This window comes from Motacilla alba, chromosome 2 (genome assembly GCF_015832195.1).
Source record: "Motacilla alba alba isolate MOTALB_02 chromosome 2, Motacilla_alba_V1.0_pri, whole genome shotgun sequence".
Lineage (NCBI taxonomy): Eukaryota > Metazoa > Chordata > Aves > Passeriformes > Motacillidae > Motacilla > Motacilla alba.
In genome coordinates, this window is record NC_052017.1 from 21,228,347 (window position 1) to 21,256,345 (window position 27,999).

A 27,999-nucleotide genomic window follows, 5' to 3' on the forward strand; every position below is an offset into this window, starting at 1 on the left:
CAGTGAATTTTTGTTCCTGTTGTAAAAGAAAGTCTTTCTTGGGGTGCAACCTCTCCCAGGTTGTATTTGTATGTGTATGTTGCAAATTGTATGTGTTGCCTTTTGTCTTCTGTGTGACTCCTTGTGTCGAGGGAGCCTTCACTCTCTTTAAGTACTGGAAAACTGTGATGAGTTCCCCCACTGAGCCTTCTCTTCCCTAGAGAGAGAAAACCTAATGCTTTCAGTATTTCCTCATGGGACAGGTTTAACAGCCCTTTGAACATCTTTGTGACCTTTGTTTGGACCTTCTCCAATCTGATCCTGCCCTTGAATGGTAGAGACCAGAACTGGACACAGTTCTGCAGGCAAAGCCTGACAGGTGCTCAGTAGTGGGAGCTATTTAATTTCTCATTCTTGAGACTTCTTGTGGATGTGTGCATTGAGTGCTTTAAGGGCTAAATAAAATTCACTTGCTAATAGCTTTTAAAATTTTAGTAAATCTATAGTTTAAAATCTTATTTGGTATTTCTTCAAATCCATTCTCACTAATCTCAGTGAGTCTTTTCCAGCATTCTTCTGTGTATAGATAGATTGAGAAAGTTTTTTCAGATTATAATTATTATGAGAATGTGGGCAAGATTTAAAGTTGTAGGAACAGAATAGTGAATATAGGAGACCTTGGTTCACAAAAGGTGCTGAGCTGGCTGTGAGTTTCAAGTGAAGAAAATTCCTGCTGAAGTCATTGCATCCTCTCACAGAGCTGGAATGAGATGAGAGCCCACTGTAATGTCAGAGTGTGTTTAATTATGGCCAGCTGGCTTTCTTGATCAGTGTAAGCCAAGTAAGTGCTGTGTGCTGGTATGGACTTCTGTTGTAAAGTTATTTCTTGTTTCAAATAACCATGTCTTTTTCAGGTATTCAATTGTAAAAGGAATGGCCATGAATTAGGAGCTTCAGAAAACTGGAGTGAAACTGTTTTTTGCTAAAAACATTCTGCCCTTAAGATAGTTTGGATAGTAACACAAAAGTTAATATATCATATGCTTGCCTTTATTAGTTAGAACTGGAACTGATGATATGAAGTCATCTTTACCCCATAGCTGCATTTGATTTTGCAGGTACAATTCCTAGGGCAGAAATGTTTTTGATTTGATGAAGAATGTGAAAAATATCTGTAGCTTTTTGTGTTGTTAAAATGCTGTTGAATTTTTGTTGCTGTCCACTAAACTTGGCATTTCAACAAAAATAGTAAGTTTGTAAAAGCACTTACCTTGTGGAATTTCTTTTATTTTAGTCCTTAGAGCTGAGCAGATCTAAAACTACAGTAACTATGGCAGCTTGGAATTCTATTTTTTGTTTGTCATATTGGATATTATATACGAATTCTTCCTGCTTGTGCCTTTTTTTTGTGTTTGTTAAAGTCTTTTATCATGCTTTGAATTTAATAAATATATCTTTGGTGAATGAAGCAGATGGACCACCAAGTCAAGTGACATGCACCCTCTAGGGGAAGAAGAACCTGCCACTTGAATTTCTTCAGCTCATAGGGGACAGACCCTTGACACTACTTTGGCTATGCTTGGAGCTAAATCTAGTCATATCAGATAAAAATGCATATTTTGAATTTTATTTTCAGTATGTATGATTTGCAGTATCACTGTAATGTACTCTTTCTTGAAATCTGAGCTTTTTACAGAAAAAGAGTAAGAAGTCTTCCTCATACATTAGTAAAGCTTCATAAGTGCAATTCCATACTTGAAATAAGATAAAATCAGCTTAAAAAGAACTCATTTTAGATGGAGACAAGGTTTTGCACAGACCATTGCTGGAAGTCACCAGAGGACAATATTAACCTTACTTGTTCCATACCTGTTTGCAGGTGTGTTCAAAGTGAGAACAGTGTGCTGTTCGCTCTGAAAAACAGGGTTGAGCTGTTGTGCTGCTGATGAAATTTATGTGGAGATGTTGCGAGTGCTATGTAGTTTTGCCTTTCATTTTCTAAGTGCAATACATTGCAAATTGGAAAAAAATGTGAAGGATTTTGGTTGTAGCTCCAGAAGGGGTAATGATCTGCTCAATTATTTTCTCTCAGCTTCTGAGGGAATGTTCTGTGAATACTCAAAAAGAAATTGTGATTGCAAAACTTTTTTGCTTATGCATCAGCTTCTCTTCAAATAAAAGTACCTTTTGAAAAAATAGAATCTGTTCCTAAACTAAAGACAACACTACCACAGCAAAGTGGTGTAATATATTTTTATTTATTTAATTTTAAGAACAAAAATCTCTCCACTTGACTGTATTAATGATATGTATATGCTGCCTATAGAAATAGCATAAATGCTTCTTGCCTCATATCTTTAAGTCATAAGATTGTGTTCTGTTGTGATTGAAGAGGATTGTGAAGGACTCTAGAGTATTATTTTAGCATAGTTAACAAGAAAAAGCCCAAGAAAAAGGCTTTCTTTTTTATACACATACATACACAATGCCTGCCCTAAACTTCTCTTTGTGCATCACTTTCAAACCAGGATGAACTGCACAATGACACCTTTTTTACATCTGTGGGTCAGTTTTCAGTAGGAATTCATTTTTACATTGTTTGTATAAAATCCTTTCAGTAAAGGCATCATATCGGGGAGAATTTAATTACATTTATCTCCAATAAGCAGAGAGGGAGTTCCATACATCTTTCTGTATCTTGTATTTTGATTTAAGGTCAGATCACCTGGTTCGGCTATGAAAGCCCTCGTAGTTTCTGGGACTACATTCGCGTCGCTTGCCGGAAAGTCTCTCACAATTGCATCTGCAGCATTGAGAACATGGAGAACGTCGGTTCGTCTAGAGCTAAGGTAGGCAAGAGAAAGGCTAAAGTGACTCTTATTACATTGCTATGACATTTCTGTACCTGTGGAAAAAAACATAGTACTTAGCTTGCTCTACACATTTTTTCATTGTTTGATTTTTTTTTAATGTGCCTAGTAAATACTTGCTTTTAAAAAGCCCCACTTTTAAATCTGAATGTGTTTCCTTTAAGATTTCTTATTCGGTAGAAAAAATTCTCTATTCAGTGATTGTATTATATTATAAAAGGATTGTCCTCAGATTTTTTACTTTACATAATTTTTTGAAAACACAGTTTTTAGAGGGAAATTAAGTTCTTGTGGACTTGCCTAAGAAATATAAAATTGTAGAAATTGGGTGATTTTTTCTTTTCCCTTCTAGTCATTTTACTTCATGTAGAATTTATGCACTGATAGAATAGGTGTGATCAGATCTTAAGATTTATTTTATAGGTCTTTCTGAATTCTGAGATTTTGATAGATAGGAATATATAAATTCAGTCGATAATAAGATGCAAGGCTATTTTCTGAAATATTCTTATAAATAAATAAAAGTTTTCTATTACTCTGTGGAATACTTCATGCCAAACAGTAGAGAGAGAACCTAATTTGTGCAGTGAGTGTGGAGAATGGTGTTCAGTTTTTTAGAGGAGTATTTTGAATGCCTGGATATGAAAAGACAGTGAGCATGTTGAGACAAATACCCATCATGTGCATCATTTTGACTGGTGGTCCAAATAAGTGTCCTCCTCAGCCTGGAAGCTGTCAGCAAGGGTTTGCCAGTGCTAGTTGGCTCTGCTTTCAGTGGAAGTGCATAGGCTTTAGTCCTTAGCTGAGCAGCATCATCAGTTTCATGCTTTCAGTCACGTTCTAAATAAAGGCAGCTATCCAGGTAAATATCCTTCTAATTTCAGTGGGATTTAATTTAGTTTCTATGTTAATTTTTTTTGCTGTGCTGTTGGTATTTGTGAAAGCAATTTTATTTAGCATTTTATAGAATCTTGGAATGATTTGGGTTGGAAGGGATCTTGAAGACCACCTAGTTCCAGTCCCCCTGCTGTGGACAGAGTCTTCTTCCTACTCTCTTTTAGCTTGAAGCTACTCCCCCTTGTCCTGTCACTACGTGCTCTTGTAAAAAGTCTCTCTCTCATCTTTCTTGCAGGCTCTCTAGAAGGCCACAGTTAGGTCACCCTGAAGTAGGATTGTAATTTACTGCTGGTTCTGGTAGAATGTCTGTAGTGATATTCAGCTAGATGCCAGTAAGCACCAAATATATTAAGCATAAAGACATCTTACTACTTACATAAGTGTTTGTAAATTTATATGGTTTACAAGAAAAGTTCCTAGTGTTCTCAGAAACACGGTGATAACTGTGGCAGCCATTGAAATGTCTTCCTCTTGTAAGCCACAATGCTGTGCACTAGACATACAAACACAGCACAATGTGCTTTCCTAAAGTTATTTTTTAAAGGTATTGCAGTTGTTTATGGAACTGTTTGAGTGATGGTTTGCTTTGGGACTCTAAAAGATTTAGGCCTCTTGGGTTTTATTTCATGTCTGTATTTTATGTGCACATTCTATAATAAGGTTGCTACTGAGGGAAAAATATTGCACAATGCATTTTTTAATGTAAATCCCTCAAATATTTGAATGTACACAGAGAATCACTTTGAGGACAAGTTACTGCCACTTTATTGTGGAAACAGCTGGATGCTTCCAATACCATTGATTTTAAAATGTAAAGCTTTCTGCCCTTATCTGCTGCCTCTCACATACATGAGCTTTTCAAAAGGCTGGAGCATATAATTAAAGAAAAAACCCTCCACCCTCTCCTTAAAATTTTGGATAACTGTATTTCACTATAAACTGTGTCCTTGTAAGAATGCATTTTTAATTTTTGTTACTGCTGTAATGAAGTACATCCTATCAACTGTTTCTGTTTAATGCTAGTTTTGTTAATCAGTCATTTACTCAGGTAAACCAATGGCAGTTTCTAAAACTGTTTCTTTCTGTAGTGCTTAAATATTTGATACCTGTTTTGTCTTGCAGGGTCGAGCATGGATAAGAGTAGCACTTATGGAAAAACATTTGTCTGAATACATTTCCACAGCTCTGAGAGACTTCAAAACAACCAGGTCTACAAGAACTTTATTTTTGCAATATTTTAGTAAATGTTGTTTTAAGTGAGGGACTTACATTTGGAAGTGAATGGTGCACTTGGTTTGTATAGTAAAGGATGTCATTAATGAGAGACCTGTAACCTAGTGAAATGTATCTAGAGCTGGTATGGGTTTGGTTTTAGCATGGATAAAACTGCAAAATTGAAAATCTTTTAATGATTAAAAAAATTTGGAAATAAGTCTGGAATTCCTTGAAAGTCAGAAGCAAAGAAAACCTCTCTGAAGGAGGAACAAAAGCTGAAATTGTGGTGTAGTAAGGATAGATGTGGTATTCCTTTCAAAATTGATAGAAAGCCTAAGGACTCAGTGAAAAATAATTTTTATAGAACTTCTTCTAAAGAAAAAAAGGAAGAGAATTCCAGGAACCTCTTGAGAACTGTAGAGCAGCAGAATTAGTGATTAGGCATAGATAGGATTCTTGATATAATGAGAAAAATGTGTAATAGATTTTTTTTAACTTCTAATTATAAAATCAGGGATAAGAATATGCTTTGTGATAGAGACTACTCTGGCAGTTTTGGACTGGTTTTAGATAATGTGATTATTAGATGGTATTTTATCTCATAACGAGTATGTCTTACAGATTTTTGATGAAGTCATCTGAATACAAGTGGATCTGTAACATGTACTTTGTGTTGAACTCTAAAAGTTTAGACATAACGAATGGGCTATTAAAACAAGAAGAATTTTCTCTGTAAGGACTTCCGTTCATTTGGTGTATTATTTCTTTTAATACTATTTGTCCACATAGTTTGCCAGTATTAAGCTGACTTCAAAACACAACTAGGTAAACATCCCATTTCATTGCAGTTTCAAAACCTGTTGTCTTATTTTACCCAGATTTGCTTGCATTTACAGTAGACAAGAAGCAAATAAAACAAAGAAAATCTGGAAAAGATTTACTAATGCTGCTTCAAACTGAAAAGTTACATGGGTTTCTGAGGAGGAGATGAGGAAGAGCAGGGTCACAAATTATGTAGTTAAGTAGTATATTCTTTGTTCCTGTTTCGGTAGTGTAGTTTGTTAGTGGATAGCAATGGTCTTATTTGATTAGCAGTTTCAAATTCATTAATTTGAACATGTTAATGTTTAATATATTTGAATGTTCTTTCAGTGGTATATCTTTTCAAAACAACTTCTCTTGTATTCCAAACATAGTAAATGAAAAGTTTCTTTCGAAGTAATGTTTTAAAATGCATCTAATGGAAATAAAAATTACATTTTCAGGTTTCAGTTGTATGGATTTCAAAGCCAGTAGCAACAATGGACATATTTTCTTTTCCCATGTGGGATTTCAGATACCTAATAACTGACCTGGTTTTTTGGGTGATGCTTTGCATCATTTATTTAGCATTTTAAATCATGTATTTTACTATATGCATATTTAATAATTATTTGTATAAACTATAAATTTCTTGTGTTACATGTGTATGTAGAATACAAGATTATCTGTCATGCTGATAGCTCTTTTTAAGCCTCTCTGTTGTGTTTAGGTGCCTAGAGGTAGTACTTGAATGAAGCAGCACATTCTTAGTGCTGGATGTGCATATTACACTTGGAAGAGGGGTTGGATTAAGCATGGGCACAGAATTATTTTTCTAACTAATTGGTCTGCTCTTAAATTGTAGCAGACTGTTGTGTTGTGAGGTGTATAGCACTGAATGAAGCTTTGTGGGTTTTCCAAGGGGACTGTTGGTTTGGCTGGATTGCTGGAGCTGTCTTTAACTCTGGCACTGCCAGGCTAACTTCTGCATCTCACCATTGAAGGTGTGCCTTGTCCTTTTTGTGGGATTTCTTCCTAGGCACTATTTTTCAATAACTCAGTGCAGATTGGTTCCTGGCAGTGGTTTTACAAATGCCAGTGGAATGGCTGGTAATCTGCATGTACTGGGGGCACTGCTCTTTGTTCACAAATAAGAGTCAGTGTGCTGAATCAGACTGCAGTCCCTCTAGCTCAGTGTTCTGGCTCAGCCAGCTTAGCCTCCTAGTGCCCTTCCTGAAGTCAGAGTGTACAGAGCTGAGTTTGTACTTCCTAGCCTCACTATCAGGACTATAACCTCTGTCTTCTGAGAGGAAGTCTTACAGATTATTCCTTCTACTGAGAACATCTGAGATCGTCTGACAACTCATCTCTGTATAGTGAATGGATGTTTGTTACAAAGCTGCAAAAGTGGGACTTCTCACAGCATGCATTATAACAGTTCAGTTTCTGGAGCTGTATCTCAGAATGTGTTTTCTGGATGTTCACCATGCAGCCAACTGGAGCTCCCTCTGAACTATCCAGAAGCTTTCATGCAATTCTTAAAACAGATGGAGTTTTGGTCAGGCAGTGTTGCTGGTATTTTTCTGGTATTTGTTTGGTTGTGGTCAATAATCTGGCACCTTCCTGCACTCATCCCCTGCTAGAACATAAAGGTGAACTGTGCATCTCAGTTCTTACTAAGTGACATTTCAGCCTTGGCTCTGGTACTGAGCACCTCTTGGTTTCCCTCCTACCACATGTAATTCTCAGGTGACTTCTGATGACCTTCCAGCATATATCTTCCCAGCATGCAATATTTTAAGAAAAGGTAAACTACCTGAAAAATAGCTGATTTGTGAAAATATTTTTTTAAAAACGATCAGCCCCTAGGAATGAAAATTGAATGTTGAACTTTAAAAGAACGCACAAGTACAATTGTGAGAGAACATCTTTTCATGTGATAGAATCATTATTTCTTAATGTACATGACTCAGATTCTTCCTTTTAGAGGTAAAGTGTAACATACCTTCATAATTTTTTTGCATTTTATCCGTCCTGTTCTACTAGTTCATAGAACTAATATGGAAAATTCTTTTTGCTTATGTCTAAATTCTTCTGTGTTTTAGGATTGTGGTGTTTTGTGCTATGTAGTCTATTAGTTTGCTTTATTTGAAATGAAATATGAATGCCTCTGGGGTTCATGAATTGTTTTAATTTAAACTGGATTTCTTCAGTTTTCTGCTAAATATGAAAAATAGCTGAATTTATTTCTTTTTTGTTGAAGGAGGTTTTATGAAGATGGAGCAATTGTTCTTGGTGAAGAAGCAAATATGCTTGCTGGTATGCTGTTGGGACTCAACGCAATTGATTTCAGGTACTGTATTAGTGTGCTTCATAACAAAATGCTCAGGAAAAGTACTTACAAATCAATGTATTATGGAAGACATTCTTAAATTCCCGTGGTAGTTTGAGGACAAAACTTAGGTTGAAGCAAAGAAGAGGGCAAGAGAGAGATCTGAATGGCTCTTCTAGATAAGAACCAAATTATGCTTTTATGTAACTGAATGATTATGGAGTAGTTTTTTCAGGTATCAAAATCCTAAAAGGAAAGAAGTATAATTGCAGAAGATATTTCAAACCTATTAAATGAAGCTTATAGACATGACATCTTTTGAAGTTATTTTTAAACTGTAAGGAAAACTGTGTGATTTAGTACTTGGTTATGTGCTGGTACTCAAGGATAGCACTGTTACTACTTATGTAGAAGGTAATCTTTAACTTTATCACTTCTAAATTTGAAAAATGTAACATACAAATGACCATTTAATATGAATTTATGTTAAAATTACCTGCAGCTGAACTGCTTACATTAACTGACCTTTGCAATTTCTAGCCAGGCTTTTGTGGGCTTTCCTATATGATTAATTCTGTGGTTTTGAGGTAACAAAGGTGCAAGCACACCCATAATAAACAAACCAACACGGCATGTCTATATATGTACATATATTAAAAAAACCATCAGCAATAAAGATTACAGTGCCTGTAAAAAGATAGAACCTGGCTGGTGCAAGACCTTGTTAATATGCCTGGTTGGGCCAATTTAGCCTCGGGCAGAGCCACTGGCAGAGAGTTTCATAATCCAGCACAAGGAAAAGGAGACTGATAATGCTGTTCTTCATTCTTCTGTCAGTTCACTGTTAGTAGTTACCTTGCAGTAGCATTAATGTTTGTCACAAACCAATATAGGAGGCAAACTGCCAGAAAACAGAATGGATGCTTTGAGTGATTGGTCATTGCCAAAAGGCCCTTCAGATATTTACTACTGTTTATGTACCTCTGTGCCAGGCTTGTTGGACCCTTCTATGAGCCAGCTAAATTGTTGAAGAATGAAAAACATCCCCAGTAAGAGGACTGGGTAGTTCTTTTTTTGTTGGCTAGTTTGGTTCACAGAAGCTTCTTAGTGGCAGAGATTATGGGAGAATAATGCTTAGAGAAGAAAAGGAACAAATAAGGAATGAGCAGTCTTTTTCCTCTTTGGTGGTAAAGAGCATTTAGTTCAGCTGGCTATGGAACTGCAGCTGGGTGAGGAAAGGAAAAAAAAAAGGAAACAACCTGAAAATGCAGGTCTTGATGGCTGCTGAACCATCCTGGAGTTAGATAAGTGCCAATAGAAGTGTAAGGAGGGGAATGTTATGTTTGCATTTAAAAAAAAAAATTGAAAAAAATAGGGAGGGAGAAGTTGAAAACACAGAATAGCTTCTTTTTCCAGCATTGTGTCATTAGATTGGCTTAACTACATCCTCAACATATGTTCTGGAAGAACAGAAGTGTGCTGCAGGATGATAAGAGTGCTAGCTGTGTACAGCAAAATTCAAATCTTACCAGATTTTATTAGTTTAAGCTTTACATAATCTGAAATTAAACTGCTTCTGTATTAGCCCTGTACTTGGAAGGACTACAGCTATACATGAATAAGCATTGCAAGATTAGGTCTGCATTATGTAAATCCTCTCATAAATAATCATCAGCTGACAGTGTTTGTCTCTCAAAAGCCTTGGTGGTACATGCTAGTGTATGAGAGCTTAGTTGTATGACTACTTGTTCTTTCTTTTTCCTCTGATTTCTAATATAAAGGAACCTGTTAATGTTATTCTGACTGCTGATTGGCTCTTGAAGTCATCTGCATTTTGTCAATGCAGCTTTTAAGAGTCTACGAATTTTCTGTGCAAAACGGGAGCTTAGTACTACAGGAGTGTTTTTATTGTGCCACATATCACAGAATGTTTCAGGTTGGGAGGGATCACAGTCTGATCCAACCTCTCTGCTCAGGCAAGGTTATCCTAGAGCACATGGCACAGGATTGTGTCCAGATGGCTCTTGAATATCTCTAGAGAGGGACTGCACGACCTCTCTGGACAATCTGTTCCAATGTGTGGTCAGCTGCACAGTAAAAATGTTCTTCCTCTTATTCAGGTGTAATTTTCTGTGCATCAGTTTCTGCCCCTTGACTCTTGTCCTCTTGCATCGAACCACTGAGTGGAGCCTTCAGTATTGTGATTAGAATGGCTGAGAAGCTGTATCCATTCTTTGCATGTTATATATGAGATTTTTTTTCAGTTCAGTGTCTCTTATAAATGTTGACTAGTTTATCTATTTGGAACTGTAAATATGAGTGTGAGCTGGAGATAAGCAAGCTTGTATGAGAACATAATCTGATTTTTTTGTTCTCCCCTCACAGCAATATGGAATTAGGTAATTGTGCTCTTGGAGGGCTGCTTTTTCACTTTCTTTGTTTTTCTTTTTATTTTGGTGAAAAAACCCAACAACCCTTTAGATGTACTTCCCAAATAGCACTTCAATTACTGCATTGTCAGAAATGGCATTTTGCAATTCAGTTAGCAAAAGCTGTGACTTACTAGAATCTGTTTATCAATAACAGAGATAGGAATGAGGAATATGAGCCTTGTGGAAGCATGATAATTTTGTCACTTCTGTGATAATTAAACATAGTTGAAATGCAAAAATTTATTTCCAGTAAAAAAAAAAAAAGTACAATGTAAATGAAAGCTTTATAGAGCTGCAGCCATTTAAGAACATTTTCCAAAAGTTAGGTTCATTTATGTTCCTCTTCTTTGTGCACCTCAGCACCTGTAAGTGTCTGAAAGGAGAAAGACCCTGAAATATTTTTGAGAAAATTGCTTTTTACTTAGTAGAATGGTTATATAAGCATTCGGCAAACCATTTAAATTATGTTAAATGTGGAAAATTCCAAGCTTGTCCATAATTCTTCTGTTTCTGCTACTTCAGTTAGCTTTCTGGTTATTCTCTTGCCATCTCTCTGTATTATTAATAATAAAAGTGAATGTTTAAAAGTTAGGGTTTATAGCACCAGAAAATTACAAAAAATGAAGTTTCAGGTTGGTAATATTCAACTGTCACTATAATGTAATTTTCCTGTAATAAACTTGTTGTTGCTCTGTTTTGTCAGTTTTTGTCTGAAGGGTGAGGGATTGGATGGAAGCTATCCAGCTGTCATAGATTATACACCGTACTTGAAGTTCACCCAAAGGTACTTCTTAGCTTTACTCTGCTTTTTAAAATTTTATTTCATTGGCAAGATTTTACTTTTTATTTGGCCTCTTATTTTTCATTTCATATGCAAAATGATATTTATCTCTCAGTACAAACCTGTACACTCAGCTACCTGGCTCTTTCAGACTGTTGGAATTGTTGCATGATTCATGAAATGTGAGTCATGTTAATTGTGTTTCCTTGATTCAGAATAACAGTTCAGTGGAAAATGAATGCTGCATCTCCTTTGATGATCACCATACCAAGCTGTCCTTTCTCTTAGGCCTTTTCTGTGTAGCCATAAAACTAAATAGTCATTTTGTAAATAAAAATAATATATATCCTGATAAATATAAGATATGACGTAGGCAATATAAGCCATTAGCACATCACAGGAAGTCGTGACCAGGCTATGTAAACTGACTTTTTTAGCTACATTTTGCTCCTCTGATCAGCCTTATGATTAATAATCAAAAGAATTCTCAGTATCTAATAACAAGTAGCAATTTGACATCACCAAAAAGCGTGGAAATTAATGATATGTTTTCTGTTATTAGGTTTACCAAAAAGAGAGAAGCAGTTAGGAATAGTCTTGAAGATGTACAACTGAACATGAAACATCCTAGTTACTCTCTTGAAGTTCTTATTGGCTTACATGTTAGTTGACAAATTGTGATTCAGTTTGTATCATGGGAGGATCACGGGGTTATGGAAATGACTACTTAAAAAACCTGGCAAATTCTGTTAGTGTAGGGGGAACTATAGTTGTAAGGGAAGATTTCCAAATGGGTACTGGGATAAATCGGAATCACAGAATTGTTTCTGTTGGAAGGCACCTTTGAAAATGACCCAGTCCAAGCCCCTACCAAGACAGGGTCACCTGTAGTGGGTGACACCTGGAGCAGAGAGGGACACTCCACAACTTCCCTGGGCGGTCTGTGCCAGTGCTCTGCCACCCTCCATATAGAGAAGTTCTGCTTCATGTTGAGCTGGAACTTCTTGTGTTTTAGTTTATTGCCATTGCTCTTCTTCCTGTCACTGGGCACCACTGAAAAGAGCTTGGCAGCATCCTCTTGACACCTTCATTTGAGGTATTTATATGCATTGATGACATCCCCTCTGTCTTCTCTAGACTAAAATAAATTCTTGTCTTTGAGACAGATGTCTGCATTCTCTAGCATGCATTGATTCTGGAAGATACGAGGATATTTAAACAATGAGTCTACTTACTATGTAGGGAGATACATTCTGTGAAGTAACAGGCACAGGATCTTTGCTATAAACATAGATATACATTCTGATTTAAGTTTATCTTGCTTTAATGTAATGACAACCACTTTTTTGGGTCTCTGCTTTTTTTTAAGAAACTATATTGTAATGCATTTACCCTTTGTACTAAGGAAAGTAGCCCACATACAGTTGTCTGACTTGGCAAAGATCACAAGCAAATTTTTGTCCACTTTTTAGGTGGCTATAGAAACAAAAGCTTGAGATACAAGTTGTGTTTAGTAATCCATCATATCCCAACGTTTCCATTTTTTTTTGTTTGCAGAGCTTTTTAAGAAATACAATGTTTCGGTTTCAACCAGAATTTGGATTTTTATAAGTGCAGCTTTTGAGTTGGCTAATAAATATGATTCTTCAGTTCTGACAGTATCAGCAGTGATGAAGAAGAGCTAAGAACGCTGGGCAGTAGTGGCAGTGAAGGCAGTACTCCAGAGAACATTGGTCCTCCTTTCATCACAGATGAAAACAGTTGGTACAACAAATGCAAAAGAGTAGAGCAGAAGTACCGGCTTGCCTTGGAACAGAAGGTAAAAGATTCGTTTTGTGTGGGGGCTCTGGAACCAAAGCTCATCACCAACTGGTGACATATCCATCTAAGTAAAGGCAGGAAAATATATTATTAGATGTTGTTTAGCTTCATATAAGTGGTCCTAAATTTTATTATCTTTATGGTATCCAAGTATCTTTGCTCACTGATTTGAGGGAAAAGAGGCTTGATAAGCTGGGGAAGAGAATAGCAATAATTCCGAGATCAGATTTCACAATCTAGTCTTGAAGCTTTGGCTTCTTTATCCAATCTTGGTGTTACAGATGCTGTATCTCTAATGCTGTTAGATTGAGCTTGAAGTTCACATGAGTTTTCTCTTCCTTAGAAGTCACAGATTTTTACTGTAGGTAGACTGACAGTTGAAGGTTTTTATGATGATAGTGATGTTAAACTTTAACACTTAGTCTTAAACTAAACAAAAAGGATCAGCAAAGTAATCCATTTAGATGGAAGGTAAAACTATCTTCTCAGTGATACTGGGATGGGTTTTTAGAAAATAGGTAGTTTTACAACTTGATTGGAGCAGAATGGGAAAGGAAAATGTGAAAGGATGTGTTTGTGTTAGATTTTAATTTAGGTGGCATATTGAATGTAATTACAGAAACCAAAGGTGGGTTTTCCATCTACCACCCAACAGACCTTAAGTTGAAGGTGAAGTGAAATATATGTCCAAACCTGTTAGTAATTTAGCATTTTCAAAGCAAAGTACTTGTCAGTTTTTCATAACAGCATTATTACATCCACAGTAATTACAATGCATATTAGCTAGTAGAGAGAGAAGAGGACAGACTCTTCATACACACCAAAGAAGTAGTGCACAAAGAAAAAAAAAGAGAGGTCAGGAAAAATTACAGGAAAAAAATTAAATACACCTGGTTAAATTTTAAAAAATCACTTCTATTAGTATTTTTATTGTTCTGTTTTCCTAGTGTAAGAATTGGATTTTTGTGAAACTCTGAACAGAGTCAACCATATGAAGGGCTGGAACCACACAAGGGTGCTTGGAGGAGTAATTATTTCCCTGAATATGGAATAAGTAGAATCAAAATTTTAATGCACTTGAAAGAACATAGCTCGAGTTTTTCTAAGTGACAGTGAAAGAGTCAGATTTCCTCTGGGATAATAGGTATTCAATTTTTTTTTAAATTATGCATACAATTATTGCTTTTGTGTTTTGTGTCTCTTAGACTTCATTTTTTAAATATGACCTGAACCGTTGCATCCAGGTTTCTGGTCCAGTCTTCTGAGCTGGTGTGGTATCACTTTCCATATGGAAAGAACTGGTGTTCCTGGGGTCCTCTCTGGTAACAGAGGGCCTTTTCCCTGCTTATGTAAAGCAAAGCATACTGTTCAAAAGGAATCTCTTCAAATATATAAATGAAAACCTTCTCTTGAACCTCCAGAAGGAATTCTCATCCTTGCCAGACAAAAACATAGGATCAGTTTGAGTGTACACTTTTCCCCACCATGGGGAGAGTGTTGTCAGTCTGGAGAAGCATTGAAGAGAACAATAGGTGGATGTTTATTTTTCTTGATATATCCAGGTTGCTCATTTCCAAGATACTCCATCAAAGTTGTGACATGCATGTGTAGAAACATGTAACCCACATCCACGGTCAGAATCTTTAGGAACCTTTGTCTGCATAAGCACAAAGGTTGTCAGTGGCTGTAACAAGAAATGGTGATTTTGGTTTATTCATGAGTTCAATATCTAGAACCATTCCCATTCCATGGAAGTTATTTCTGGTAACATTCTCTTAATGAATTGCTAACTTCTATAGGTAACTAATATAGGGGTGAATTTAATGCAGTTGTAGAATAAATCTTTGGAAATTTTGGTGCATTTAAACAATTTTTAAAATGGTAGCTCCTCTGACAGCTGTTGACACTTTCCTAGTTGTCCTCCTTTGGAATGCCTACTTGCAATTGCAGCAGCAAAATAACTTATTTTTCCTACAGTCAGAAAATTTTCTGTTCTCTAATTTTCATTTGGGATGTGCCTGCCAAGTTTTTATATGATTCACTTCAACTATACTGCATCTGTTCTATTACAGCTTGAACAAATGACCATTGAGATGGACTGTGTAATAGAGCTCCTTTCCCAAGTGTTTCTCTCCCTTCCCTTTTTTCCCTTTTTTGCAATAAGTTGCACCAATGACTGAGTTGCCCTCAGTGCAGTAGGTACCAGTTAATCAGAAACTTTTTATTTGAACAAAAGGGCTTTCTGACATGCTGTGTGTTGGAAAACTGGGTGTTTGCAACAAGACCAAGTTGAAAATAATGTCTTTAGTAGCTGATACAGTAGGTCTGATGAATACTTCTTTTGCTCTATTGTCATTCATTTTGCCCAAACAGTTATAAATTCCTTTTGTGCCTCCCAAGTAAGTATGTGTGCTGCAGCCATTAATAGCACCAGGTCACAGTGTGACATGCAATTGGATTGCAGCTAAGATAAAGGTCTCTCTTCTGAGCCATTTGAGTGGTAGGATATGGTCAGGTGTTACTTTAGCAAGCTAAGTCCTAGCATTGCTTTATTGGATCAGCTACACTCTGCTGGTTTAGACCAAGACTCCTTGGTTGTGCTACTGTCTCATCTTGTGTACTTGACCAAAGCAGATGTGGAGGGAAGAATAAACACAAAGCGCATTGTGTTTGTGCCCCACTTTTCTTCTAATGCACTCTTAGCCAGCGTATGTCAGCTGAGTGGCTGCCTGAAGCTAAAAGGTTTGTCTGTATAGTAACCTGTGGTAGATGTCTCTGCCAAATACTTGTCAAATATCCCCTTAAATCCATGTAAAATTTCATCATCCAAACTTTTTTTTTTTTTTGGCAAAGCATTCTGTGAATCTACCATCTGTTATGTGAAAAACTACCACCTATTCTGTCTTTTGAATCTGGCTCCTCAGTGCTTGATTTCATGGTGCCTAGCTCTTGCTTTTTAAAAAGTTAGGAACTGTCTCTTCCTTTCTGCCCTGCCCAGGGCACTCTGGGAATATGACAACCTTGTCTTTTCCAAGTTGTCTTCTGTCCGGATCAATGAGTCATACTTTACACATTTGTTATTTATGTGGAAGTTATCCCTTCCCTGTTCTGGAATGGTTTCAGCTGTTCACTTTTGAATAGTAAACTCCTGAATTATTTGTGTTCTGTTTATACTGGAAGTTTATATGCTTGTATTGGTGGGATGTGCATTTCCATATTCATTATAGATAGAGGTATTTACTGTACATAGGATTATGTTTCTGCTACTGGTGCTTCTGGTCTAAAATGTTTCTGTAAAATGGTTCGATTTTTAAAAAATTTTGTTTTGGGTTTTTTTATGTTTTTGAGAGGCAGGAAATGTGTTATGTTGTAATGCATCGTTTAGTACTTTTGAAGTGCTAACTTAAAACTCCAGGGAATATCTTAGGAGTAAAGATAACAGTAATATTTGATGAGGCAGAACTAGGCATACTGAAAAGCTCTCAAGATTACTTGGAACTTGTACTGAGACTAAAAAGTCCCTGTCAAATATAAATATACCCGATGGATAGAACTATACTTAACTATAGGATCACAGAATAGTTGTGGTCAGTTGTGGTTTTTTCATCTATTTTTCTACTCCTCTGCAAGAATATAAATAAAGATATGATTTTCCTGTTACCTATTAGGAAATCTCAAAATAATCTGAAGTCAATTTACTAGTCTGTTTAAAAATAAATAATTAAGAAACCTACAACAAACCCAAAATAAAATTGTATACATCATAAACCAACAAATATGATCATGCATAATTGAAAGTGGTTTTGATATTGTGCTCTTCAAAGTTTTCTAATAACTTACATTTTCAGGGTTATCTTGAAGAATTGGTACGACTCAGAGAAAACCAGCTGTCTGAATCTGTCTCACAGAATAAGCTGCTGTTACAAAGAATTGAAGATATGGATCTAGCCCATAAAATGGAGAAGGAGCAGCTGGAATATATCATTGTGGAACTGCAAGACCAGTTGTAAGTTAGCATAATGGAGAAGCATTGCTACAGCAGCATTACTTAAATTATTTAAGTTATATAACTATACAATATGTAGAGTTTCTAATCCTGTGGAAATGAGTCAACTTCTTAAAGAAATTTATGTATTTTAGCTTTTTTTTTTTTTTTTTTTTTTTTTTTTTTTGATCTGACTAGTCTTAGATTTGGGAATGGTTCCCTGGAAACTGTAGTAGTGTGAGACAGAATAATTCTGAGATTAAATATTTAAATTTTTTAAAATCTGAAATAGCTTACTGTAACTTGCCTAAATTTTTTACACGTTTTTATAAAATGTTCTTTATATTTTATTACTTCCAGTTTTAAGGCAACCCCTAAAAGTATTGAAACCAGCTACCTTTTGAAGACCATTTTTTAAAAAGTCAAGCAAGAGGGGTAAAAAATATTTATTTTCTTTGGGTTGATTTTAATTTATTTGTGATGGCTCAGACATGGTAGAAGTTCATCTGGTGGTCCTGAAACTATTCAAACTGGCAAACCAGTTCACTATCACCCTTTCTACAATGCAAGGCAAAATGCTAAAACAGTAGAAAGCTTATTTTTTATTGACAGCACATGTGATTTCTAGTATGAAACATATTGGAGTATCTTATGATCATTATACAGTTTGTCCTCTCAGCCCTGTCTGTTGGGTGGGGAGGTACTCTCCTTTTGCAGAGCCATTGCCACATTGGGTGGGTCTCTGAGCAGCCTGGAGTAGTGGAAAGTGTCCCTGCCCATGGCAGGGTGTTGCAGCAAGATGATCTATAAGGTCCCTCCCAACCCAAGCCATTCTGTAATTCTGTGTTTGAAGACTCAGGCAGAATGAAAACTCAGTGATAGGTTGCCATGGAACTGCCATTCAACTGCAGCAGCTGAATATTCTGTTCATAACAAATATAAAACAAGTTATTTTGCCTTAAATCTGAATTAATTTGTTAATGTCTGAGCCCAGGAGTAACATGGCAGCCATCTGAGATCTTTGAAACAATCCATGATAAAGAGATTATATGAAGACACCATCCAAAAGGGTCTTTACTACAAAGTAAAGTATTTCAAGCTTGTAAACAAAGCTTTGGGGTTTTTTTCTGCTGCTCTCTCTCTCATGATAGAGCATTTTATTGCCAGTGCTTGAAATGGATTTTAGGAAAATGTTCAGGAGTATGGAATTCGTGTTTTATTTAGGCCAAATGCAGAGTTGATTAAGAAAAAGGGTGTTTTTCCAAGTTTCTTTTTTTTCCCTCTGATTGACTGTAAGGTTTTGAGACATACCTGTTCTTGAATTCTTCTCCGAACTTGCTGATATGCCTAATGATTCATGTTATACCGCTTTGGCATCCCTGGTTATTTGGGGGATGCGGGGGAAGGTGTAAACTTATTTAAACCTACACCGATACTAGAAATCTTGAATGTTCATACCTGCTGTTAAATTTTAGCTGAGATGTATGCAGTCAGACTGTTTTTTCTGGCTTGATTTTGTTTTATGGCTTTATTGTGTAAAGGCTCAAATTGTGGAATAACCTCTGTTGTATCTTGACAGTGTTCTTGTATAACTGTATGTGAGACACTGCAGTCAGGAGTCTGAACTACTCTAGATATTTGGGGTATAATTTTACATTTTTATTGCTGTGAGTGTAGCATGCCTGTCAAGTGAGGGAGGGGAAGAAATATTCCTAGCAGGTTTCTAATGGTCAACATCAGTCATAATTAACTTATTTTAATCATATTTGATATTTTTGTTGGGTTTTTTATTCCAACCAAAGGTAACCTGGCAGCAGAATGTGTTTTATCAGTAATATACCTGTAATGAGGGATGAATTTTAGCCAATTGCTTTTTATGGTCCAGCCATCTTAGAATGATGTTAAAGTGATACCAGAACTTAGTGTTTTGCTCCCCTACCATTACTGGCATTTTGAAGCAGTGAATGTATGCTGTAATCTGAATTCCTCATCAGCAGATAAGAGCAAGTCTGGGACTGTAATTCTGCCCAAGGCATACTGCATTGCTGTTTGTAAAACACTTTGAGATCTGGTTCAGGATTGTTTGCTGTGTAATTGAAACCATTATAAATAAACATTCTATACTTTCTTTTTGATGATGCTCTTCTATTCTACTGGCTGCTGTTCTTAAGGTAGCAAGGTCTATGACTTCAGAATTTTGTTGAGTAAGGTTTTGTTGAGGTTTCCAAAATGGTATTTCACAGGCATGCAAAGCAAAATGTTTTATGTATCTTGTCAGTGGACTCGACAGAATCTGAGTCTATATCTATTTCTGCCTACCCCCACCAAAAAAAAAAAAAAAAAGGTGAGGAATAGAGGTCTGACTTTGTTGACAGGATAGGCTGGTTAACCTAGGATCAACAGATCAACAAGACCTTCAGGTTAAACATTAGATGTCCTAAAGAGAAGCTTTTCTGTATGCACGTTTACTAAGGGAGTTTGCTGCAAAGCATGAAATAAATATGGGGATAGAATGTCAGAAAAATTTGGAAGGAATTTTTCTTTTACAGCTGCTATGCTTCATGTTCTACAAAGTATACAATTTCAGTATTCTTAACTTTGTCTCACACACTTGAATATTCAACTACAATGAACAACATAGTTTCCAATGTAGTTAAAAGCCGTTTTAAAATCTCATTAATACCAGAATCTGGAAAATGGTGAAGCTGAAAATTTATCAATTAGTTGTTCACAAAAGAGTAACTTTTTTGTGTCTCTCAGCTTAATTGCATTTCTTACCAATATGCCTACCCATCTGGGGATTGGACCTCTTGCTTTGTTGGCAGGTGTCTGATAGCAAATCAAGTTGGAAAAGTGAATCTGCAGTAGACAACCTGATTATCAGTTCAGCACACTTTAGCTAATACACAGCTCATCGGGAAGAAGGTTCAGACTGGACATTGCCAAACATCTCTTTACCCAGAGGGAGGTCAAACACTGCAGTAGGCTTCCTGGAGGGATGATCAATGCCCACAGCCTGTCGGTGTTCAGGAGGCATTTCAACTGTGTGAATTGTAATAATGATGAGCCACTCGGGGCCTTCATTTTTTATTTCGGATGTCATCACTGTGATGTGTTTTTTTTCCTAGGACTTGAATTGAACACTACAGAGCAGTGCTTTTGGCTCCACTCTTCTCTAAGAATAGTGTATTTTTACAGCGAGGGTGAGGCAGTTCTAAAGGCCTTAAAGTATGTAAAATTAACAGCTCTGACGTGCTTGAAAATAACAGCTCATAGAAGGACAGCCAGGAGAAGCCTGTGATCCATGGCACCTTCTAGATGAAGAAAATAGTTCAAATTCTGTAACATTCAAATTACAGAATTGTCATTTGAAGGGATAGGGATCCCAAAGCATCAAGGAGCTGTATCCTGGAGTATTCTAAATGTACAGAGGCAGACATTCCTGCCTCCTCTGTGTTTCTGGAAAGAAATGTAGAATGTCTCTTGAAGCACAGAGACATTAGATTGCACACCCCATCAGTAAAATAATTCTAAGAATGCCCACAATATAGGTATAATTATTTATAAATTATAGAAATATTGCGACATTAACAAATATTTCTAAATATAGAAATATAATTAGCACTATTGTGCTAATATATTATTTGCATTCTTATACATAGAAAAATAGAAATTGAAGAGTGTAAGATAAAGATGAAATAAACAAAATGCTGCATTTAAAAAAATTTATTAGCAGTACAAGAAGGGTTTTTTCCAGTACCTCAAAGGATTATCTTCTGCATCCTGCTTTGAGACCACTGCCTTGCAGGATGAGCTAGCTCAGTCAAAGATGTGGCTGGGCAAAATTTGGAACCATTGGCCCACAATAACCTTGCATTTATACTCTTTAGCTCAGCTTAAACAGGCTTTTTTTCCCCTTAGGGTGATTCTTAGTCTGTCTTTTGGCTAGCACACTACCTGTGTTACGACAAACTCTGCTTTTGTTACTCTCAAGTTCAGATTCTGCATCTGAAATTGATATTTATATATGTTAAATATTGATGTATGATTACGAGAGAGATTCCGTCAATTTCCTGATTGGCTCATTTCCTGCATATTGACTCACTGATGTTATAAAAATTGATCTCACTGATGTTATAAAAGTTGATCACTTTAACATAGAACATCTTTTAAAACAAAGTGAAAGGAAAAAGGAAAGCACTGTATGCAAAGCAGAAAAATACTCAAAATACTTGAGAATTTTTTTCTTCAGCTTTGATTTTTGCTGAGATGAAAACAGTGATTTGTGTAATGTTTACCACCACAGGTTTCCTCCTAAAGAATTTTTTCAGGTTTTCAGGTTTGTGTGCCTGATGTAAGATGTTACGGCCCCTTTGTCCCCACTGGTGTAATTTTTTAAGCAATTTATCACATTTATGGGAAATTTATTTTTTACATTCAGTGACTATGCTATATTTTATAGTACTCTGGTTTTTATCTCCCTCTGCTGTTTCTTCCTATATCCCCATCTTGTTAATAGTGTTCTGTGAAGGGAAGAAAAGCTAGGGGGGAAAACGTCAGTCTTCCATGTTTGGAATCCTGTTACTGGTTAAAGCATAGATAAAGCATCAATAAAATTAAATTGAAGGGATACTTACATCTTACACTGAATTAAGCTTGACTGTATACTTAAGAATTTTTTTTCATGTGTTGTCAAATCTTAAAGATAGATTTCTTTCCCTGGCTGTTCCTTCAGAATTAGCCTTTTCAAGGTCCAAACTGAGCTTTTCCTCCATTCTTAATGCCTTAATATAGTTTAACATTTTATTTTATTAATAACACTTAATATTTTAATATCAAGCTATACTACATTTTCTATCTGAATAATACAGCTGTATTTGTAAAGAGAAGAAATTTGGACGTGATTAATTCCAGGCAAAATTAGCTCCTCTGTTTCAAACACACCATGACCTACCATGGACTATGTAAAGGAAGATGTACTATATTCTCTGTTAGCAAAGATGATTTCTTTTCACTGAAAGGTCATGCCCCATTTGGTTAAAAAACTTGCTTATGAAAATAGTATCTCTGCTTGTCCTCACTTTGTCAAGGTGCTGTTTGTAAACGCTCTGGAGTCTGCAGCGTGCTGCCACAAAAACAGGCAGGGCAGGGTCAGAGAGGGAGGCACGGGGCTGTAGAGGATGCAGGCTGTAGCTGGGCTGTGAAGCACAGGGCTGTGGATGCAGGCTGTAGCTGGGCTGTGGATGCAGGCTGTAGCTGGGCTGTGGATGCAGGCTGTAGCTGGGCTGTCAGGCACAGGGCTGTAGATGCAGGCTGTGGCTGGGCTGTGAAGCACAGGGCTGTGGATGCAGGCTGTAGCTGGGCTGTCAGGCACAGGGCTGTAGATGCAGGCTGTGGCTGGGCTGTCAGGGACAAAGCAGAGAAAATCTTCTCTGAGGAAATGGAAGCAGGAGGGTCTCAACAAAGGCTTTGAAATTTAGCTGTGTTTTGTGTCTCCTTCTGAGTAAAACTTTAATGTGGGTTGCCTGGCTTTGTAATCCTAGCTCAAAACCTAAATCATCTGGAGAAATAGGGAAGCTGGATCAATTTTTTTTTAGCCCTCTTGCCTTCATTTCAGATAGTCCCTCTTTTAAGACTTTTTTTCAAAGAAACTGAATTCTTCAACTGCTTAAGTACAGTAAATCCAATTTGTTGCAGCTGCTTTCTTTCCTCACTGAAAGGAAGTTGAAGATTAAAATTTAATCTTTGATCTTGGTAAGTTTCTTTCCTAGAACGTGAAAACTGAGAATGCTAATCCTTCCCTTTTAAAGCTTTAATGGATCCTGCTATCAAATCCTAATTCACATTAGCCATGCTTTTATTTGTAATGCTTCCTGTCTGTCCTTTGCTTCTCCCTCAAGTTTGAGCAGCAGTTTGAAATCCTTAGTATTGCAGTTTGGTTGATTTTCAAGTCTTTCTTTTTTCAACTTGTCCGTGTGTGGGTTTTGTTTTGTTTTGTTTTGTTTTACATCATAAAAAAAAATTACATATTCTTAGAGATGGTAAAACTTCTGTTTAGGCAGTGGTTTGAATTTTTTTTGGTGTAGTTTTTTTCTTTTCACGTTTGCTGCAATATTGTAATCCCATTCTGTTTTACAAGGGTATGAGTTGACAGCAAGAAGGGAAGTTCTGGTTTTAGTGAGGTTGAAACCCAAGAAGACATGGGTGTTTCCTTTTTTGCAAATATAAATAACTAGGAAAAGTTCAGCTGGGCATAGGACATAGAGACTCCTGCAATTCAGAGAGGAACATACAGGGCAAGGTACAGAACTATGCACAATTAAACAATTTGCAGTCAAGCCTCCAACATGATTATTCTGTTCTTAGAATCCACGTGGGTTTATTGTGCAAGTGGAAGTCAAAAGTTTCTGGGCTGATAGCAGCCTGAAGGAAAGGCCTTACTCTACAAGTTGCAGTAGATAGGGGAGGCATTTATTTTTAATATCTCATTCTGAACTATTAAAAAGGGGGGGTAAAAGGCTTATTTTAAAATAAACCTTAACATTCTAAAAAAAGTTTAAAGCTTTTGAAGCTATTGGTGTCTTCAAGCATGTGTTGGAATATTTACAGGAAAATGTTTTCTTACTCCAGAATGAAAAATACTTTTGTAAGGAGTCTGCCTTCTGCTCTCTTTTGCTCTTCACTCCCCTTGGTGGGTTAGAGACCCACAGGGACTTTTCTTCCCCCATTTTGCATGCTTAATGACATTAGCATGGCAGTGTGTCCCCTTCTAGGAGTGTAATGTGTAATAATAAAATCTGTTCTTACAGTGGCATCTTTTCTCACTTCTCCCATAGCTTCACTTCTATGGATGAAGGCATTGCATAGAAGTACCAAGTAAGAAAGCTTTAAATAGGTTACTTGGACCCTATGCATTCCAAATTCCAGAATATTTGTCCAGTGTAGAATTAAAAGATTGGTAATAGGGAAAAGTAAGGCCTTTCAGAATAATAATAATAATGACAAGCATTGAAGGCCTCAGTACAATGAGTTGTTGCAAATGATGTGCATTCGTGGTAGGAAAGCAGATTGTGTGGATTATGAGTTTTTCCTCTGTCAATATACCTGAACTGTGGCAGAGAAGAATACTTGCTTTGGCGTGGCAATACAGCAAACATCAGTGTCTTCCTCTTCTAATTCAACAAGAGAATTATCTCCTGTCTGGAACCTCAGGTGAACTTGAGGCTTTGTTGTCATAAAAGAGTTTGAATAACTTAATGTTACAAATGGAGGAATTAGAAAGAAATAGATAAAAATTATGGTAAGTTAATCATGGTGCATAATCGTTAACTGCTGGATTGCAGTCACAGAGCCTGAGTTTGATTTCTTTGTGCCTTATCTGTTTAAATAAATAACCTTGCATTACCATTTGCTTCTAAGAGTCACAGGGTTTTGTGCTTCATTTCTTAATCTTCATATTCATCTACTGTACATTTCCTTCTGCATTCCAGAAAATACTGATGGGGAAAACAAGTATTTCATATTGCTTATACATAAATGAGAGAAGTTGCGCAGAACTTAATTTTTTCTCATATTTTCAATGCAAGTTACATGAAGTTCAATATCAAACTGAATGAGGTTTAAATGACAAATAGTGAAAAAATCATCATTTTTTAAGGGTGGAAGAACAGTACCAGGTTAGAATGGGGAGGAGAGGCTAGTTCTGTATTTGCAGACATTACTTTATTGTTGATATACTGAAGGAGTATCTCTGCAATTTGTCAGACAAAAGAAATTGATATTTAAATTATCCTAACTTCAGATTTATTTTATTAGATTTATTGGTTTAAATAAATCAGATCAGAAATTAAGTTTCATCCAGTAGGAAAAGATTAGAAAATTCTTTTTTATACTTTCACAACAAAATTACAAGTTTTTCTAAACTACAAATAGTTTGTTCAAAAGAAAGGTGAGTTACAGGTCAGTGTGCATACATATGATTGCAAAAATGTTGGAGGTTTTTTAAATTATGGATGGTATTTGTAAATTTAGGTTACAACTTGTTTTTCCAGTTTTAACTTTGTGTCTTGTGTTTCTTCAATATTTTGTTAAAATAAAGCACAGCCTAAATGAGTTCTGGAAAGGCTTTAAATAGATACAGGGAAATGCCTGAAGTTATATCCAAGAAAATACAATCAGTGTGCTCCCTGATTCCTAAGCAAGAAGTTTAGATTAGCTGCTGTCCTGTTTTGGCTAGCAAGTGGTTGAGATACAGACAGGTGTTTTTTCTGTTGGCCATTGAGATGTTCTTATCCAAATTACAACTCAAATTACAACTGAAATTACATTGGCAAAGATTCTGTTTCTAGTGTTAATATCTGATTGTGGATTTTTGCTTGGGGTTTTTTTCACCTCTTTGCCCTTGGATCAGACTTTGCTCTCCTCGTTTTTTATTCTGCAATTTCTGAGATTTTGAAGTTCTGCCTTACTGTTTGCCTAGCTTGGCAACTCTATTAATTCACATTCAACTGCGAAGAAGGAATTACTCAAGGCTTGCTGCTAATAATTTAATTTTTTGTTTGTAATTAAAACCTTTGCAATTTGAAAGAGCTTATATATGCTAGTTTTGCACACATATATATATATATATATATATATATATATATATGCACTTGCCTATATATTGCCGCAAGGCAAATACTTGCCTATGTATGTAGATTAACCTTCCGATTACCCTGTTGGATATCTCTCATGAAACTCTTGCTTGCTTAATATGATAGTGGAATTTTAAAGAAAAAGTAGTCATTCAGTCAACCCAAACTTACTTAACCATTTTGCAGTTGTTTCTCCTGTTTTTACTGAATTCAAAGGAATCAAATTAAAATGATAAACAAGTTATTGAGAATACCAGTTTTCCTGATGTGTTAAGAAGAAAGGTCTTGATTCATTTTTTTTCCCACACCCTTTGCTGAAATGTTTTTTTAAAAGGAACTCAGCTATGAACAGATATCTTGTATTTATATCACTGACATAAGGGAAAAAGAATCCTTAAATGACAAACTGGGCTTGAGAGGATATTTACAGACAGCAAATTAGACAACCTGTCCAAAAAAAGCTTGTTTGCTAAGAGTCCTTCATTTCCCAGCAGAGATGAGAATCTGCTCTTTACTTTTTCGGTAGTTTGGTTGCTGATCAAGTTCATCATTCTTGTCTTCTGTCAAGACCTACTATTTGGGAAAACTGCTTGTGTTGTGCCCGTTATCCTCCTCCAGAGAATCAGGCCTGGTTTTGTCCATGGACATGAAGATTGTCAGTCACATGCTGCTTTGCTATTTTAGTGAGCGTATGCGAAGTTAACATATTATGGTAGGTTTTGATCCATTCTGGATGTTTGTGTTCAGAAACAAAGTTTCCACTGCGGTTAGACTAGAACTCAGGAGTCCAGCTGCTGGTACTTCTGACAGTATAAACTTCCTCGAGTCATCCAAAGGTCAAGAAAATCGAAGACTGTATAAAATTGATAACTAATTTTGTTAGGATATAGTTCAAGATCTCTCTAAGAGACAATAAGGGAGGATTAAAAAAATGCTGAAGAAGTTTCAAGGGTGTTTGTTCCATGGCCCAAGTAGTACCATGACTGTGACACCATGAAGATCTCTCTTAGTCAGAAGAAAATGTGTTGCAGTAGGACACTCCTGCTTTTCTTTTCACTTCAGCAACTGCCCTTAGAAAGTCTGCTGGCATCTAACTGCTCTGGCATCTGGTTTGGGGAATAGTGTGTCAGTGTACAGGGCACAAATCTGAGAGAGATGCTATATTGCAGCATCAAAATCTACTGGTAAGTAACTCGTTTTCATACCTGCTGATCTAATTTCTCAAAGTCCAATGACATACCAGTCCAGACAGCTCACTGCTGTGCTAGAGTACTGACAGCCTGGGAGTTCCCTTTTTATTTTGGAGTTGCTTTTGCAGATTTTAGTTATATTCATGTATGCTATCAATTTGAGTTTGCATTCCATATTACCTGTCCTAAATAAAGGTTTTTAAAGCTTGTTCTTATGCAAATGTTTTTATTTTTTTAAGCTTTTATTTTCACTTTTACTTTTCACTACTCAGGTAGTTCTTGAACTGGAACACTCATCTGATGTAATTCCCTTTCTTAGGGAATTAGTCTGTTTGGTTTATTTCCTGTCTTCATCTGCTGGTAGGAGGGCAAATTGCCAACTGGACTGGCATTTTCTGGATTTGGAGAAATTAAACTTGCAGGTAAGAAATTACTGGTTTTTTATAGGTATAATTGGAAACAGAACTGACTTTTGTTTTGTTGAACAAAAAAACCCCTATGTAAATGGCACTTTTGGAATAGGCTTCCAATGAATCTGCACTTGATGCAAGGGAAATTGGAAATCTAGTACAGCTGAAATAACCCCAGAAATTCTATGTGGTTATGCAGGAAAGGCTTTTCTATATTAGCTTGGGCTAAACTTGGGTTGAATTTTATTTAGTTATTTAAAGTTCCCAGAGGTAATAGAGTTACAGTACAGTAAATGACCAGCTATAATCACTTATATAATTTCTGTTGTGCATGCAGGAACCCAACATGCAGGTTGTCTTTTGTCCCTCTGTCTCACTATTAAGTCAGGTCACACTTTCAAGATGCAGACGTCTTAGATGTGTTGATTCAAAGCCGTAATTTCTCAATCTCTTGAAAGGCAGCTGAGTTGCCAAAAGCAATGCTAGTGCAAACAGGAGTGTTTGTGGGTTTATCTTAAGAATTAAATTTTAAAAACATGAACACAAACAAACAAAACAGGAAAAAAAACAAAAAACCTTAGTCAAAAAATTTAAAATAGCTATTTTTGATGCTTCATTTACCCAGCAGCACCTAATATGATTGTGCCAGAACT

The 27,999-nt window shown here is 36.3% G+C and overlaps 1 protein-coding gene across 1 annotated transcript in view; it reads left to right on the plus strand.

The window, feature by feature from the left end:
- Positions 1–27,999, plus strand: part of RUNDC3B (RUN domain containing 3B) — a 51,489-nt gene that overhangs the window by 12,487 nt on the left and 11,003 nt on the right. The window contains exons 3-8 of the mRNA XM_038127962.1: positions 2,695–2,828; positions 4,869–4,954; positions 8,026–8,115; positions 11,230–11,310; positions 12,958–13,126; positions 16,977–17,134. Coding sequence (XP_037983890.1) covers positions 2,695–2,828; positions 4,869–4,954; positions 8,026–8,115; positions 11,230–11,310; positions 12,958–13,126; positions 16,977–17,134 — 718 coding nt within the window. The remainder of the gene's footprint in view (positions 1–2,694; positions 2,829–4,868; positions 4,955–8,025; positions 8,116–11,229; positions 11,311–12,957; positions 13,127–16,976; positions 17,135–27,999) is intronic.